The 16,251-nt window shown below is 33.2% G+C and overlaps 1 protein-coding gene across 1 annotated transcript in view; it reads right to left on the bottom strand.

The window, feature by feature from the left end:
• Positions 1-15,999, bottom strand: part of LOC115885840 (cytochrome b ascorbate-dependent protein 3) — a gene marked incomplete at its 5' end in the record, with an annotated part of 42,150 nt that extends 26,151 nt beyond the window's left edge. The window contains 3 exons of the mRNA XM_030904862.1: positions 525-733; positions 12,762-12,985; positions 15,968-15,999. Of these exons, the coding sequence (XP_030760722.1) occupies positions 525-733; positions 12,762-12,985; positions 15,968-15,999 (465 nt within the window). The remainder of the gene's footprint in view (positions 1-524; positions 734-12,761; positions 12,986-15,967) is intronic.
• Between the last annotated feature and the right edge of the window lie 252 nt (positions 16,000-16,251).

Here is a 16,251-nt window from a genome sequence, read left to right on the forward strand (position 1 = left end):
TTCCTTAATTAATTTATTTAAGTTCACCCGGTATATTTCATCATCAAACAAATATATTTACATCTGACTCACACTGTATCTTCTTCAATCTTAAACACACATCTTACAATACATTTATTAAAGTACCTCTACATGCACAATTAACTATTATATCTGAAAGTAGATTAATGCCTTTATACTTATCATGCACCGGAAATTTCTTATTAATGTTAATAGATAACGATTTTAAAGGAACTCACGTTACAATAATTGTGTTTACTGGCATAGTTGAAGACAGGTAATACCTCCTTAATTATCTCAATGATCTCAATAGGTGGGATGACTCAAAATTGCATTTAATGAGCTCATTGCGAAGGAGTGTAATAATGAAACAAATTCTATAGACATTAAATTAATGGTTGTTATTTATATAGGAGGTTTACACTAAGTTGCATATTTAGGACACATATTATGACTGATATTTTTGATAATAAAGTTCATTCGCTTCTATTATATTGCTATAAATATAATTCTAAGTGACTTACTTGTATGGCAAATAATCCCATGGTTACCAATCCTATCCAGCTGTGCAACGAGTAGAAATTGGGAATTGGTGGCTGAGCCAGGTTGTGGGAGTCCAACACGGCCAAAAATCCAATGGCCACACAGGGTATCGCCAACGCATGGAACACCGTATGGAGCAGTTTGACATATATCCTTCTGCAGCATCTGCATATCCTGTAGAGGAGCACAGCTAAAAAAGATTTATAAATATTATTTTGTATTTTTAAAAAATAAACGGATGAGAGAGAATAACTAACAATAAATTATTTCAATTTAATCAATCGATTTATTGAACTTGAAAATTAGTATTGATTGGATCAGGATGCTATTAAATTCGTAATAAATTTATTTATGTTCTCATTGATTAAACATTCCTGTATATAATTATTTATCGTTAAATGTGAGTAATGAGTTAAATTTTCATTTTAAATGAATGGTGTTAATTTCATACGAGATTACATATTTAGGTATTCTTAACAACTAGTTTTTGAAGTATCCACTTTTCGTGGCTTATTTTTTTATTTTTCCTACGCATTTTTTTTCTTTTTATTGATTTGGGATTATCATCACTAAAACTCAAACAACAATAATAGACAAAAAACTCTACAGAGTAAGTCTCTCTACTCCTGCGCACACAGAGGCTTATTTACTGCGCATACGGTAAGAGCCTTTGAATGTAAGAGCAAAACCACAGATTAAGTATTATACAGATGTTGCACTTATTTTATCATTAATATGACTATGGCGTTGTCAGACTTTCTTTTTTTTTCGAATGCATTGTTGCCTTTTGTAAAAAATGTATTCCCAATTGAAATAATACTTTATCTGTGGCACAGCTTTTTATTGTAGCGACACAAATTAACTACAACAGATGCGAAAGAACACCGAATTATAAGGCTGATTCATGGTACACCGTGACGGGCCGGGGCCGTGCGACGGTGAAGGCACGGCCAAACATAGTCAAATGGTATTTATACCTATGCATTCATGCTAAGCCGAGCACGGGCCGAGCTTCTACTACCGTGTCTACTTTACGGAACGTGCCCGGCTCGGGTACGGCCCGGTGTACCATGAATCAGCCTTTACGCGTTCAGATTTCTGTGACCTTCAGAAAGAGTACATAGACAATCCGCATCAATGTATAGTTTGGGTTATTATTTGTTTGGGTGAAAATAATCTGCACCAATATGTTATCGAGGCATATAATCTCACAGTAATTTAATAGATTGCTCGTCATATTATATCAGTTCGTAGGAGATTAGGAAAAAAAAGATATTTATAGTATAAAAAATTAATTTATTTAACAAAATTTAATTAAAGATGTTACAAAATAGTTACTTTTCTATTGGTTCTATCGGACTTTTTTCGACTATATAAATCTTTATTTTTTGTAAACTTCAATGCATAAAATATTTTCAATCTAATAAATAATTTAATGATGTAAATAAGAGGAAATTTCTCACATGGGTGGTCAAATTCTATAGTTTTCATTATATCAAACAGCCTCTGAACGTTTTCTTCAGTGCAAAACTCATCAAAATTTAATATAAATAATTTTTCCATTTCCAGTAAATAAAATGAACAAATTGTTCCACTTTCATGATCAAAGGCTTTTAAATGGGTAAATAATTTCGAGTTATCCAGAGATTCGGATTCTTTTGCAAATTTTAGACAAATATCACATTGATGTGTTTGAAGACCCTTTTTAATTGATGTAGTCAAACATAATTAAAGGCATTTTGAGTTGAAAACATTTCTCTGAGGCTGTTTGATAAAATAATGAAAACTATAGAATTTGACTACCCATGTGAGAAATTTCCTCTTATTTACATCATTAAATGATTTATTAGATTGAAAATCAAACCTTATAAATAAACACATTTGTATCCCATTTTAAATAAGATATACAAATTACCAAAACTTAGAAATATCAGTTCAAAAGTTCAACAAAAATCCTACACCCGTTTTTAAAAAGAAACATATAACCACGCACTGTGTCATTCCAGCAAGCGAATACGACACAGCATAGGTTTCCGAACTAAACGACTGGTGTATTTACACCACTCAATAGGCGTGTGGGGTTTGCCGAGCGGTTTCCGATGCAGTCGCTTTCTTTCGCATCTGTTATAGGTAATTTGTGGTAGCGATTCATCATAAGCAAGCGCTTTGGATTCGGTCCCTTTAAATATGATATTTAAAATAACCTTTCTAAAAACAATATAAAATACGAACATCTTTCAAAACATCGTTGACCCCAGGGGTCGCCTAGAGATTTTGTTTTTTTAAAAATGAAAAATAATTTTAAAAAACACATTTTTTGAATAAAATTTTACATTAATTTCTCTATCAATAATGAAATATTTAAAAGACTTGGTTATCAAACCGCGTTCCCCCGTAGATTACTTAAATACCTACAAATTTTTTTGAACACAATAAAATAATATTATCTAAACAAAACTAGAAAACGTCATTTTTACTACATCACAAGCAAATAAAAATTAATACGTAGCCAAGAGTCATAATTCAGGATTTCTCTGGGGGGTGCCCAGCAGTACCTGGGGGGGAAGGCACCCCCGGTCCCCCCTGTAGTTACGCCAATGAACATAACATACGTAAAAATTAAAAATAATCATACAGAAAGTTTGGGGTTTTTTGGTTTTACCTTATTAAGTAATTGTTATCAGGTAGTTAATTTTGAAGTTTAACGTCAACGGTTTTTGTAGACGATCTGTTTTAAAAACTAAAGTGTACAGGGTGGGTCAAATTCGACGCTTTTAAACGGAAACACCCTTTTCTATAAGAGATAGACAAAAACTAGATAATCAAAAACATGATGGTGAAAACCGCATATCGATATCTGTTACCGTTTCGGAGTTACGGGGTGTTTTTCAAAAATATGCATTTTTAACAAATCGCTGTAACTTTTTTGCTATGGAAAATTTTGTATTTTTATGAAAACATTTCCAGAGCACCTTTTCACGTAGAATTTAATGGTATATGTATAATTTTTTTAAAATTAATAATTTAAGAATTATCAACAGAAAATTTGATTTTTTATATAGGACACCATGTATATTTTTAATTTATTGAAAATAATTTAAAATTAACTTTCCAAAAATATAACACACTTGATATTTTGCTCGATTCCTCTTCGAGATATAGAGTATATAAAAATTCGCCCGCTTTAAATAAGTAGGCTTTGAACGGCACCGGCTGTAATGCAAAAAAATTCTAGCTGTGAGCACTGAGCATCAATTAAAACGAAAATAATATTTGCTATGAGAGATGCAGAATTTTATAACAATTTAAAATATATTTAACCAACATCAACACATTTAAACTATGTCTAATAACAATAAAAACAAATAGCAAACCAAGACATGAGATTTTGCTACAGGTGTTCGACATATCGACCGTCTTCTGTTATGGACAGACGGGGCAGTTTTTTGACATTTCTCGCGAATTCATTAACTCAGTGGAGGCGAAAGAAGATACCCTCTCATAACTGCTAAGTATTTTTAATTCCTGTCTAGATTATACGGAAGAATAAGGAACCTTTATTCTTCGGCAAATATATCCATAGGATTAGATCCATGGGGACTAAGTTCGGCGGCCTCGACGGCCAACGGCTGGGATCTTGGTTAGCTATCAAATTATTCTTGAAATTGGCTGCAAAAATTTGCTGATAACTTCAGCGTTCAGAGGCGGTGCGTCGTCTTGCTGGAAAAATATGTTTTCGAGTTCCATTATGGGCATATCATCAATAAGGGGTCCAAAGCCTACTAGTTAAAAGTGGCGAACTTTTAAAAATTCTGTATTTCGAAGGGGATTATAACAAAATATCAAGTGTGCTATATTTTTGGAAAGGCAATTTTAAATCCTTTTCAGTTAATTAAAAATATAAAGGATGTCCCAAATAAAATCAATTTTTCTGTTGATAACTCTTTAAATTATTAATTTAAAACAATTATACTTAAGCCATTAAATTTACGTAAAACGTAAAAGGTGCTTTGGAAATGTTTTCATAGAAATACAAAATTTTCCATAGCAAAAAAAAAAGTTACAGCTATTTGTTAAAAATGCACATTTTCGAAAAACACCCCGTAATTCCGAAACGGTAACAGATATTGATGTGCGGTTTTCACCATCATGTTTTTGAGGAAAATTGAGCTCCAGACACCGATATTAGTTTTCGTCTATCTCCTATAGAAAAGGGTGTTTCCATTTGAAAGCGTCGAATTTGACCCACCCTGTATAGTTGAATTTAAATATTTTAAATATTTTTTTTCTTTATTCTTTGTATTTTTTTTGCTTCCGACGACCGAAAGAGATAAACTATCCGAAACGTTAAGCATTTTTTTGTTCGTTAGGCAAATTTGTATATCTGTAAACCTAATTTCTGACAAGTAGTTTCCGTTTGGGTTAACGCCAGAAGTGTTTACAAAAAATAACTACATATTTTATTTTGGAGATTTTCTTGCAGTGGCGAAATACCCATATAGGACTTTTTGGAGAGATGAATCCGCCACAAAGGTATATACATTTTTTTTCATATTTTCATGTTATCTAAATTTTCGCTAAAACGGTATGGAGATTTGGAAAAAAAATTAATGGAATTATCAATTTTAGAACAAGCAATTTTTTTATGAAGAATGCATTTTCCTCTAAATGTCAATTTATAGTCAATCCGGGGACATACTGTATAGGCTATAGAATTATACGAACTAAAAATCCATTTTCGTAAAGTCTGCTCCATTAAGGAAGCTAAAACATTTAAATGGAACAAACCGACGCCACAATAAAACGACATTGTTTAAAATTTATCCGGCAGCTTCAAAGCTTCGAAGCGCGGGCTTCGGCAATCGAAAACTCTTTGTTCTAGGCCACTCCGAAACCTGGAAACGTATATGTACTGGGCTTAAATTGGGCGTGTTCGCGGCTTCATTAATTCTTCACTCGACCTTCGCTCATTCTTCAGATATTCTCGAGCGTATAATAAATCATGCACCGTTTCCACATCGTTCGCGCGATGAGGTAACTTTTATGCAATCGCTCTTTCCACCTCTGTACGATCGTTTTTCTTCTTGTTGTTAAAGTAAAATATATGAGAGAATGAACTTTATTCATTTCATTCACTTTGTCCTTTACTCCTACGTGGAACTTAGAGGGCTTCAATAAACGCTCTCCAGCGGATTCGGTTGTTGACAATTGATTTGACATCTCGCTATGATCGGTTCACTGCTTCGATCTCCTTTTTAATTGACCTTTGCCATATATACACATGGCCAACATTTTTATTTTATTTTGGACCTAATATGATTCTTTTGATATTTTTGGACATATTGGCTTACTGCGAGTGCAACTAGGTGTTATTATAATTTCATTTCATAATGAGTGAAAATTAACAAAAACAAATTTCATTTTAAACAGAAAATATTGAAAACAATTTTAATTATTTCTCAAAACGAATAGTCTGTATTGCCTCCTCGAGCCTCAATGCAAGCTGTGAGACGACGTGGCATGCTCTCAATTAAGTTGTCCAGAAGATGTTGAGGAATGGCTTCCCATGTTTCGCGCGCAGCAATTTTCAATTCATTTAAGGTACGGGGGATCATTCCTTTTGACAATATGGCGTTTTAGCATGTCCCAAGCAAGCTCGATCACATTCATATCTGGAGACATCGGTGGCCACCACAGTTTTCTTATACCCTCTTCCTCACAAAATTCGCGAACCGCTAAAATGCGATGGGGAGGAGCATTATCTATTATTATAGTATTATATATGAGGCACCTGTCATTGTGCCATCAATAAAAACAAGTGGAGCTCCGTGCATTATACCTGCCCATACCATAATGTTTCCCCCATGAAACGGGACACGGGGTTGATCTGCATTCAAGCGTGCTTGTCTTCCAGATGCTCTCCAGACCAAAGTTCGTCGCGAGTCTGAAATTAGGCCTATTCTTGTTTCATCACTAAATATGACGAAATTCCAATTAGGTCCATTTGCTCTCATCTCCTCAGCCCATTGTAGTCGCGTAATTTTGTGCTGTAAATTAAGCTTCGGAACACGTAGAGGCCTCCTAAATGTAATCCTCTGTCATGGAGTCTTGCTATGGTCTTTCTTGAAACATTTACTCCCTTAAGGCGAGCTAACTCATTTTAATAGCAGTACTAGAAAGCAGGAATTGCGTCGTGCAATAAAGGGATATTTGACGGTCTTGCACAGCAGTAGTAACTCTCTTTCTACCTCTTCCAGGCCGGTCTGTAACCTCGTTTGTCTCCCTGATTTTTTTAATATTCGCGAAACATCGCTTTGGTTAACTCCTACAATTTCCGCTATTGCAACTTGCCGGTAGCCCTGTTGAGACAGTGTTACTATTCTGACTCTATTAAACTGTGAAATAATGTTTCTAGGCATTTTAAGGCCAAAACAATGGTCAATTTTTTTCTGAAACCCAAGAGACCACAAATCGAAATCTGCAAAAATTTGTAATAATATTGGGTCTGAAGGATAAACATTGTTTACCATATCCATTATAACAAAAAAAATGTTTATTACAGATTATCAAAGCTTAGTATAAAATAAGATTCTTTAAATTCCTTTCCGTATATTTTTAAACGATATATGCAATAATTTTGGTCATGTGTGTATGTCTCTGGCGACCAGTTTTTCTACTGCCTTGTGGATTCCACTCAATAGCTCCGCCAGCGATGTTTTGCAGCTTCGCCTTAAAGTGTGACCAATCCACCTCCATTTTCTTATTTGATCTCGTTATACACCTGCCTCTGGTTGGTCAAGCTCTATAAATCCTCATTTCTGATAGTATTTGACCAGAATATTCCAACAATTTTTCGCAGACAGCTGTTTATGAAAACTTAAGTTGAGAGTACTGTCTAGATCTCCAAATATTGTTGAGCATCCCAAATGTTATTCTGGCCTTCTTTATTCTATTTATGATATCTTGCTCTGTGCCTCTGTTGGTTGAGATTATACTACCTCAGTAAGTAAAATTATTTACCTCCTGTATATGTCTTGTTCCAATGATAAAGGGAGTAACATTTTTGGTACACACTCTCATCGATTTAGTTTTTTTATATTGATCTTAAGACCTGCAATTTGAGGTTCATTTGTCAAGTCAAGTAGTTTTGATGCTATATCCGCGTGAGTATGAGAAAGACAGATGTCATCTGCATAACTGATATGTTCTCACATGCTAAAGGGAGTCCACCATATTCCACGATGATTCCAGGAAATTGTTCTGTATAGAATATCATCTAAGAGGATATTAAAAAGAAATAGCGATAGGAAGTGACCCTGCCTCACCCCATTCCGAATGTTGATGGATTTACTCCGTTGACCCTTATGAAAGACAGCACATTGAGCCTCACAATAGAGCGCCTTTATGATTCTTACAATTTTATTAGGAATACCAGCTCTGCTGAGGGCTGGCCAAAGACTCTAAACAGGCTGAGAACCGAACATGGCAGGTGCATGGATTCTCTCTATAAATAGGGAAAGGCCACCACTCCGGTATGTAATTGTGGAGCTCTACGACATACTGTTCGACATATTAGAGAGGAATGCACTTTAACGACGTATGAGGGAGGTTTTGGAGATTTCCTCTCAAGGCAACACCAAGTGCGATTGATTATATAAAAAGACTAGAGTTTGTGACTAGGGAATGCAATCTCGCAAATGCTGGATCCCGCAAAAGCGGGATCTATCTGAGATTCCGCGGGATTTACCGTGCGGGATCCGTGGGCTTACTACTGCGGCATTACTACTGGGTAACCGAATCGATCTCGATCAGGGTCAAACCGTTTCGTTCCGGGCCGATGCGTCGACGCGACGGTCGGAACCCGGTGGATTCCGTTTACACCTTGGCCATTAAAAATAAGTGAAACAAGCAGGTTACTTGTAGATTTCTTTCTGGCGTATGTGCGTAAGTGAAGAAAAGCGTTTAACTAGTGGACAATTTCGTCAAATAAACTGCCGGACATATGTAATTATCGGGACAAGCAAAATTTTGGGGTAAATTTAAAGTTGAATAGGTATCTCTTGAACTAAAAAAGATTTTGGGATGCGGTTTGGACCAGGTTTTAGATGCATCTATTGTGATTAAGATGCTATATGGCTTTCGAAAATATATATAGCGAATTCTCGTATACAGGGTGTTTTATAAGAATGTGAAAATTTGGTCAAGAATTTTTTTTACCGCAAATTTATTATTTTTAAAAAATCGAAATTTTTACCAAGTATGGCTAATCTGTATTGAAATTAGAAAAAACAATTTGATAAGTTTTTTAGTCATACGTATGGTCCTAAATGGTACAAAAAGCTTTGTACATTCTGCATATGCCAAAAAATTATTGATATAGAGTGTATCTAAAAGCAGATAACTAACACATGTTAAAAAAACTTCAACATCAGAATAATATTTTTATTTATAAAATAAGTAGATAAATTATAATAAAATTTAAGTTTATTTAATATTAAATATATTTTTTGAACACCCTGTATACATCGGTCCAAATTTCTGTATAGCTAGTTTAAGATACACCCTATATCAATATATCGTGGGCCTATGCAAAATGTACAATGCCTTTTGTACAATTTAGGACCAAATGTATGACTATTGTTTACAGTCCCGCAATTTTGCGGATCCGCGGGATTGGCTGCTTTAATCCCGCGGGTTTGCGGGATTGAGATTTTGGTGCGGGATTGCATTCCCTATTTGTGACAAGTTTGTTTTTTGTACTATATTTTAAATTTTCTTTTTTTACATTTTGTGTTTGACATGTTCAATTTTTGTTCGTATTCTTATTATTAGTGTATTTACAGCTGTGATAATAACATGTTATTTTATGTGTACTAGAGCCATACGCTAAATAAATAAATATATGTATACTAAATTCTATAATGCATATTAAGATTTAAAATTAATTTTGCAACAGAAGCTCGTCTTATCCGCATTAAAAAATTTAAGCTATTAAAACGAATTAAGAATCCCAGTATTTCCAATTGTCTTCTTTCTGTTCTTTCTATTTATATTCCATAATTTCTAGAATTGCATTGTTTACAAACAGGGTTCCTAAACAAATTTATTTAAAATCCCCCCTTTTTTTAGATAATAGAAAATATTTATACACCCATTGCATTTGAATTTAAAATGTGCTTGTGAAATAATAAGATTTATTTTTTTAATTTTAAGATAAGTTGCTATTAAGTAAAAATAGGATTGTTAATTTTTGGCTTTACCATATAATTGTCAAGACTTCATACCTATTTGTTCTGTCTTAGTGTATTCTAATGATGACATTAAAACATTGAAACTTAATAAAATCTATAAATATATGCGGTTTTCTCAAGATAATCCCGTTAGATGTACAGGTGAATACTTATTTACTTATTTTATAAACAATCCATTAAATCATTCTTTACATCTGTCTATGAACTAAGAACATGTTCTGTAATGTCAAGGTTTTCATGATCTTTTTCATCTATAGATTAGCATTACAAATGATAATTTCAGTCTTCTGTTAATGAAATTCTGTAATAGATTTTAGTCTAAATTTCACAAATTTGTTTATATTGTGTACTAAATAAACATCTTCGTAGTTTTTTGTTAATTATTTACATAGATTATCACATATAATTAGATTGAAATCGCTAAAATATGTATTCACTAATTGGTTTAAATCTACTAGAGAAGTGTTATTTGCATTATGATGATTTTTAATAGTAATAATAATCATGTGTAAATTGGCTACATTTTAGCCAGTTTATTTATTAGTATATTTTTTAAAAAAATGTCACTTAGATCGACAAAACATCTATTAAACTTTTATGTTTGTATTAAACACCATAAGAATTATTTGAAAAATGTCTTCCATAATTCATGACACAATTATAAAGAATAATGAACTGAAACAAATTAACTATAAGAAGAAAAATTATAGATACAGTTTTAAATTTATTAAAAATACATACATTCATTGGGTTAGAATTAGCTGATATTTTTAGTAAAATCCAAGATTTAGCAACATTCCTAAAATCCTTAAAATAAAATATAAAAATAACAGTGAATTGCCGGTAACAAAGAGTGATTTTTTAGCTCAATGAAATAGAAATAAACAGATGGCACAGGCTGATGCCGGCAATATAAAGCTATCTTTTACTTACTTAAAAAAACGACACACGCATATGAATGCATATAAACTACATAACGTACCGTTTCTGTACGTTCACTTCTCTTAATGACCATTGCGAAATAATAAAAATTGCGAAATCTGGCTATCTAATGAAAATGTAAGCAAATGTGCAAATTATATTATATAGCTTTTTCTCTCTTACTTCCAATAACAGAGTGAGATTATTATAGTACCCAGGGCGTGCAGTGCGTGCACGCACGTAGGCGCAACATTTTGGGGGCGCAAAATCAAAGGGTCAATCAGTACTTTGTAACAAAAAACCGATACGTTTTCTTGCCAATAAACAATACTTAAACCATCATAGGATAAAGTTTGCTTAGCGTCTTTTTTGCGTTGGCCGCACCGAATAAACAAGTCTAGGGCAATCTGTCGGCAACACATTGATTTCATCTATTTATTTTTCATTTTATTCATTTTATGGAAAGCACTGTTCATTAAAATGTTGATCCTATGTTATAGGGCTTGTTTCTTTCTACAATTTCCTGTCTCACAATGTACTGTTTGTGTCGGGGAAGGGATCATAGTTTCATAGTTGTCGATTTTCGAAAGAAATCAGTACATGTATATAATTTCGTATTTTTTTCATTTTATTGATTTTATGGAAAGCATTGTTCATTAAAATGTTGTATCCTATATTATAGGGCTTGTTTCTCTCTACAATTTCCTGTCTCACAATGTACCGTTTGTGTCCGGGAAGGGTTCATAGTTTCATAGTTGTCGATTTTCGAAAGAAATCAGTACATGTATATTATTTCGTATATTTTGTATTTTATTGATTTTATGGAAAGCACTGTTCATTAAAATGTTGTATCCTATGTTATAGGGCTTGTTTCTCTCCACAATTTCCTGTCTCACAATGTACTGTTTGTGTCGGTTGATAGTTTCATAGTTGTCGATTTTCGAAAGAAATCAGTACATGTATATTATTTCGTATATTTTTCATTTTATTGATACTATGGAAAGCACTGTTTATTAAAATGTTGTATCCTATGTTATAGGGCTTGGTTCTCTCTACAATTTCCTGTCTCACAATGTACTGTTTGTGTCGGGGAAGGGACCATAGTTATTAAGTTGTCGATTTTCGAAAGAAATCAGTACATGTATATTATTTCGTATTTTTTTCATTTTATTGATTTTATGGAAAGCACTGTTCATTAAAATGTTGTATCCTATGTTATAGGGCTTGTTTCTCTCTACAATTTCCTGTCTCACAATGTACCGTTTGTGTCCGGGAAAGCTTCATAGTTTCATAGTTGTTTAGATTTTCGAAAGAAATCAGTACATGTATATTATTTCCGAATTTTAGTTTATTGTTTTTATGTATTTCATATAAAATGGGTCAGTTTTTTTCTTTTTAGGGTATATATTTTTGTTATTAAATATTTGTGGTTTTGTTTGTTTTATTTATTTAATAAATGTTTTTATACTTTAATTAGAATAGTTTTTTTACATTTCCAATTACATATTGCTCGTTTGTCGCAGAATATAAATTCTTTAAATTTTTGAGATTAAGATTAAAATATATAATTGATTTTAATATAAAAAGGGCGCACCAAAGAATGCTGCATGTAGGCGCCAGATACCCCAGGAACGGGCCTGATAGTACCCTTTTAATCACACGACAGCGAAGTTAATTTAAATATTAATATGAATCTATAAACCAGAGATCCAGTGTAGACCCAACTGCATCCATTTATGTCCAAAAAGTCATTTAATGAGAGTCTGTCTTAAAAGGACACTACACGCAATGATATCTGAGGGATTTGAACTGTCCTGTACAGATAAAGATCTCATCGAAGAGAGGAGTTCTGTGATCTTTAAACATGCTGAATACCTTTAACTACACAGACCACGGATTTGGCAGGAACTGTATACTAGACTATAGACTGACGAAATTATCTTTTATAAAATCAAGACGTGTAGTGTGAAAAGAACGCTATCGTTTTGGTCTTAACATTTGGCATGCAGATCAAATCGTTGCGTGATATAATTCGGTAACACTTACAGAATCCACTGAAAGTAATAAACCCGGCAACCATCAGTACCGGATGAAGATTGAACTGCTTGGCTGGATTTTCTCTCCAAGCGAATCCACCTCGGTATTGAAATACCCAGAACAAGGTTAATCCCAAGGAACCCAGTAATAGTACGCTGGCCAAAACGACGACCACCGTGTATTCAAGCCAGCTGCCACAGCTCCATTCGTTTTCATCTTCGTAGTGTCGATGTCTGTAACAATAAGAAAAATATTGTTAATAACAATGTTTCGATTATTATAATACCTAACATAAAAATAAAGTAAAAGAGGAATGAATAAAATGCACAACAAAAATCATATGAAATCACTCCAACCCAGCTGTATAATTTAATTAACAACATAAATCTTAACGCGAAAATAAAAAAATATATCATATACAGCAATGTTATGTTTTGGTCTTACTTCACTATACCGTTCACTTGAACCGTATCATCCCACCTTATATTTCTTTTTTTTTTGAAAAAAATAAGTGAAAAAAGAAATATACAGGGTGGCCCATCGAAAACGTTCCGCAAGGCATAACGGCCAGGGTAATTTTTTTTTCAGAAAATTCAAAAACACGTCAATTTTGTTTGTGAGTGAACTTTTGTCCCAAAAATGATTACAAAATCTTCAACCCTCTAAGCGGGGGTGTCATCCCCCATTTTTTTTAAATGGGAAGGGGGGTCAAGTGGTAACGCAATGAAAAGAGCTTTCTATTCTCTATACTTTCCGGCTTCGTTTTTGAAAATCGGTCGAGTCATTGAGAAAATATGAAGGATTGAAATTTGAAAAGTTTATTTAAACATTTATCAGAGTAAATGATAAGGATAATTTTCTTCGATCAATTTGCTGCTTTTCTTATTATTTCTAGATGTGTACGCATTTTTTCACTTGCCACAAGGTTGAACGATCAAGTGCGCTATACTCTGTTTTTTTTCTCAGGTAAGATTTCGACAGACGATGACAGAAGAAAAGCAGATGACGTCCCGTACCAATCTATTTATTTTACTAAAAAAAGTTTCTAATAATTTTTAAGTTATCTATGGATGGGTTTAAATATAAATCCGTCATGCGTCGTGTCGTCTTGTTTTTAACCAGTTTTATTGGTTTATTTAAAAAATGACAGATCGTATTTCAATTTTATTGGTTTGACGGAACGATGAACGACAAACGGACGCCGATAAATATGAACTCGCCTTTAGATTTTTGTCATTTTTTGATGCTTGTCAAAAATCTTGCCAAATTATAGGTTATAATTTTGGCCAACTTTTGTTAAATACCCTGCGTTTGGAAGATGATGCATTTTGATTCGTATTATTATTACGTGTGTTTTTGTGCTCGGTTTTGTGTCTTTGAAGTCAAGTGGGGAAAATCAGTAAAATTAACTGTAGACCCAGAGCACAGTTTATGGTTAATACTCGCTGCCCAGGCAGAAAGTCTTATACACCAATGAAGTTGCCATCGATAAAGTTTGTATACCATTTCGTCGTAGATAAGTGCATCTCGTATATGGTAGAAGGATCAAACTAAACATATACTAAAAACTGGAGTAGCTGTAAAATATCGACATCACACGATAGGTAAATAATGGATTTTAATACTGCAGAAAAATAATGTCAAAAGGTACTGGTTTAAAAAAATTAAGATTAAAGTTAATTAATCAACTTTTAAGGTATAAAATTTGGTAGGTGTTAATAAAATAGTTTGTTTTATTTACCTATGTTGTTTTATTTATTCCTGTGGAATATTACAAAATGCGGGTAGTTTCATAAAGCTTGAAAGTAAATAATAGTTCTATTTTATATTTTTTTGGTATGTAGTGTCTTGTTCTTGTTTGTTTTGTATTAACACATACCGTTTTTATTAAATAAAATAACTCGATTACATTTTTTCAGTTTTATACAGTTTTTTCACCATATTTTGAAGTAATCACTTGTCATCTTGTCAATCAAATTTTAAATATTTCCTGCTATGCGTTCCAGCTGTGCCAACTTATTTCTTTGTAAAATAAAACAAACTACTTTGAAATTAAAATGACAGACACATCTATCACTGTCAAGGATCTTCTCGTTGGACAGACTATAGATAGCTGTTCTGTGACTTATGCGTTGAAGTTCTTCTCAATATCGTTAAATTTTTAACAATTATTATGAGCGCCACTCACTTGCGAAAAAAGTGGAAATAATCGAACTTTATTTTAAAAATAATGAATGTGGCAATCGGGTTGCGCAGATATTCAATGAACGCCATTCTGACAACTACCTTTATGGCAAAATTGTTCGCGAGTTAGTAGCAAAATTTCGCGAAACTGGTTCCGTTATGAATAAAAAGAGGCAGAGGGAAAATCCTGTAGTAAATGAAGCTATGGAGGTATTTGTATTGGGCGAAGTTACCATGGATAGTACGCTGAGTACAAGAAAATTAGCCAATGAGACCGGCGTGAATCGTACAAGTGTCCAAAGGATATTAAAAAAAGCAAGTTCCACCCGTATAAAATTCAGTTGGTACAAGAACTCAACAAAGACGATTTTGATTGTCGCTTGCAATTTTGTGAAACTATGAGTGAACGAGTGGCGAATGATAATAATTTCTTATTTAATGTGTGTTTTTTGGATGAGTGTACTTTCTTTTTGAACGGTGTAGTTAATCGGCACAACTGTCGGTACTGGGCTGAAGACAACCCCAGGGTTTTTCACGAGGTGCACACACAAAACACTCAGAAATTGAACGTGTGGGCTGGTATTTTTGAAAATTGTATTGTGGGTCAGTTTAACGATATTGAGAAGAACTTCAACGTACAAGTCACAGAACAACTATATAAAAGTTGGGGGATAACACCCCCGCTCAGAGGGTTGAAGATTTCGCAATCATTTTTGGGGCAAAAGTTGTCCCCCTCACAAACAAAATTGACGTGTTTTTCGGTTTTTTGAAAAAAGAATACCCTGGGCGTTATGCCTTGCGGAACGTTTTCGATGGGCCACCCTGTATAAACAATATAACCATAAACCAATATTCTATAAGGCTTATAATTAGCCAATAAATAAATATTAATAATTATTAGCACAGTAAGTTTTGTTGATGCAATCATACAACAATACTTATAAATAAACCTGAGCATATCTCTAATAAATATGTTTGTACAAATATAAATATAATATTGTTTAAATAATAACATTTGATATTTAACTTACTTTTCAGCCTCTTGTGTAATCAAACTGAAATATTAAAATATATACTTGATAAATCACTTAATTTAAATCACTCGTATAAAAGAAAAATTGAAACTAACTGCTTCAGAGAGTTATGACGCTAAGAATTATTAGCGCTAATTAACATAGTAAAAGCACTTGAAAACTCTTAAGTTTCATAATAGGCGTTATGTGACAGAAAATTAAGCATTAAAGCTGTATAACTTCCGGATAATAGGGATATGAAATTGATTAAGATAATTGGTATTTTAGAGTGTGCTTCTGAT

The sequence above is a fragment of the Sitophilus oryzae genome, unplaced genomic scaffold (assembly GCF_002938485.1).
Source record: "Sitophilus oryzae breed Bouriz unplaced genomic scaffold, Soryzae_2.0 scaffold_428_pilon_pilon, whole genome shotgun sequence".
Lineage (NCBI taxonomy): Eukaryota > Metazoa > Arthropoda > Insecta > Coleoptera > Curculionidae > Sitophilus > Sitophilus oryzae.